This window comes from Glandiceps talaboti, chromosome 1 (genome assembly GCF_964340395.1).
Source record: "Glandiceps talaboti chromosome 1, keGlaTala1.1, whole genome shotgun sequence".
Classification (NCBI taxonomy): domain Eukaryota; kingdom Metazoa; phylum Hemichordata; class Enteropneusta; family Spengelidae; genus Glandiceps; species Glandiceps talaboti.
In genome coordinates this window covers 12911433-12913056 of record NC_135549.1, presented here as the reverse complement: position 1 = coordinate 12913056, position 1624 = coordinate 12911433, and the positions used below count along the sequence as shown (strand labels likewise).

Below are 1624 nucleotides of genomic sequence, written 5' to 3'. Positions count from 1 at the left end.
GGGGGATATCCTCCTCTCGACCTTTTACTGTCATGGCTTTATTGAACGTTTTGTTGGGGGGGGGGGGGTATTTCAACTCTATGTAGGCCTATACAGATTAGTTATACTAATTACATGTAATATTTGATGTAGTGTCTTGTAATTTTTTTATATGCGAGACAACATGTTTTAAAGTGATAACGGTCATCCTGTTTTGGATACTACACAGAGAGGTCAGAGTCTTTTTGTTGGCCCAAAAGGAAAACCCACCTCCCCAACACCCGACCGGAAAAACTGAGCAGTCCCTAATTATGCAAGCGCGAGCTGGTTACGATAATACTACTATATCAATAAATTCTACGCAGACAGCTGTTGCAGGAACGAGTTGTGGCAAACCTTTCAAATCGTAATCCTCTAATAGGACTGACTGTAAACAGTTGAATAAAAAAAAATACAGTACACGTTTCATCGATGACGTAGACCTACACCCAGCAAAACCAAAATGTCTCTTCTTTTCCGATACGTTACGTATCCAAGGCGGGGTTTTCGTCAGAATTCGCTCATCTGGCTTGTGATGTTGTTGTCGTTACTGGCATACCTATACTACACGGCATCGGTGAGGCTGAAAGAAATAGAAGAATCGCGGTTATTAGATGAACTCGAAGACAGGGAAGGAAATCTAGCAGAAAGCCGAGGTAAAACCATTGAATGGGCTGTTAAGTATGACAGAGATGAATATATTAATCAAAGATTCAACAAATCTTGTTATCTACAAAACAAACCGGCATATTTGTTGAAAACGCCTGTCAACGCCGCTACCCTGAGAGAACGGGGTTGTGAAAGACGACTTCCTAACGCAATCATCGCCGGTGTACGGAAATGTGGGACCACCCCACTCATGAATTTTCTGAATCTACATCCTCATGTTGTTGGACCAGGACCCGAATCACATTATTTCGATGCACAGTACGATAAAGGCATTGACTGGTACAGAAACCAAATGCCATATGCCGCTCCTCATCAAATCACCATCGAAAAAACGCCTACATATTTCATTCACCCCCACGACGTGCCGTCAAAGGTTCGAATGGACGTTTCCTTGAATGTTAAAATTATTTTCGTCCTGTGTGATCCAGTCCGACGCCTGGTCTCAGACTACCTGGAATGGACAACAAAACAACCTAAATTTCCACTTGGGATGAGACACAAGTACATTGCAGAAACGTTTGAGAAGTCGGTGATAGAGGGCGACAGATTCGGAACTGTCAACATGTTTAATGAAATTGTAGATGTTGGTGTCTATGTCAAACATCTAATCCGTTGGTTTGACTATTTTCTTCCTAATCAAATTCTACTCGTTGACGGTGACAAATTCAAAATTGACCCCGTACCGGAACTAAAGCGAGTAGAAACGTTTTTGGAGCTTAGACCATTTTTTCAAATGGATCATTTTTATTTTGACAGTGCGAAAAACTTTTACTGTTCCGCTTTTCCAGACAGATATTGCCTAGGTAGTACAAAAGGGCGCCCTCACCCACCTGTAGACGAGAGTGTACTCAAAAAGTTATGTGAATATTACAGAGCGTTTGATGTGACGCTTTCGAAACTGACGGATCAGACATTTTCATGGATAGGAAAGTGTTAG

The 1624-nt window shown here is 41.8% G+C and overlaps 1 protein-coding gene across 1 annotated transcript; it reads left to right on the top strand.

The window, feature by feature from the left end:
* Nucleotides 1–460: 460 nt before the first annotated feature.
* Nucleotides 461–1624, top strand: LOC144442407 (heparan sulfate glucosamine 3-O-sulfotransferase 1-like). The gene has a single exon (XM_078131754.1). The coding sequence runs from the start codon at nucleotides 482–484 to the stop codon at nucleotides 1622–1624; it is 1143 nt and encodes a 380-aa protein (XP_077987880.1). The 5' UTR covers nucleotides 461–481.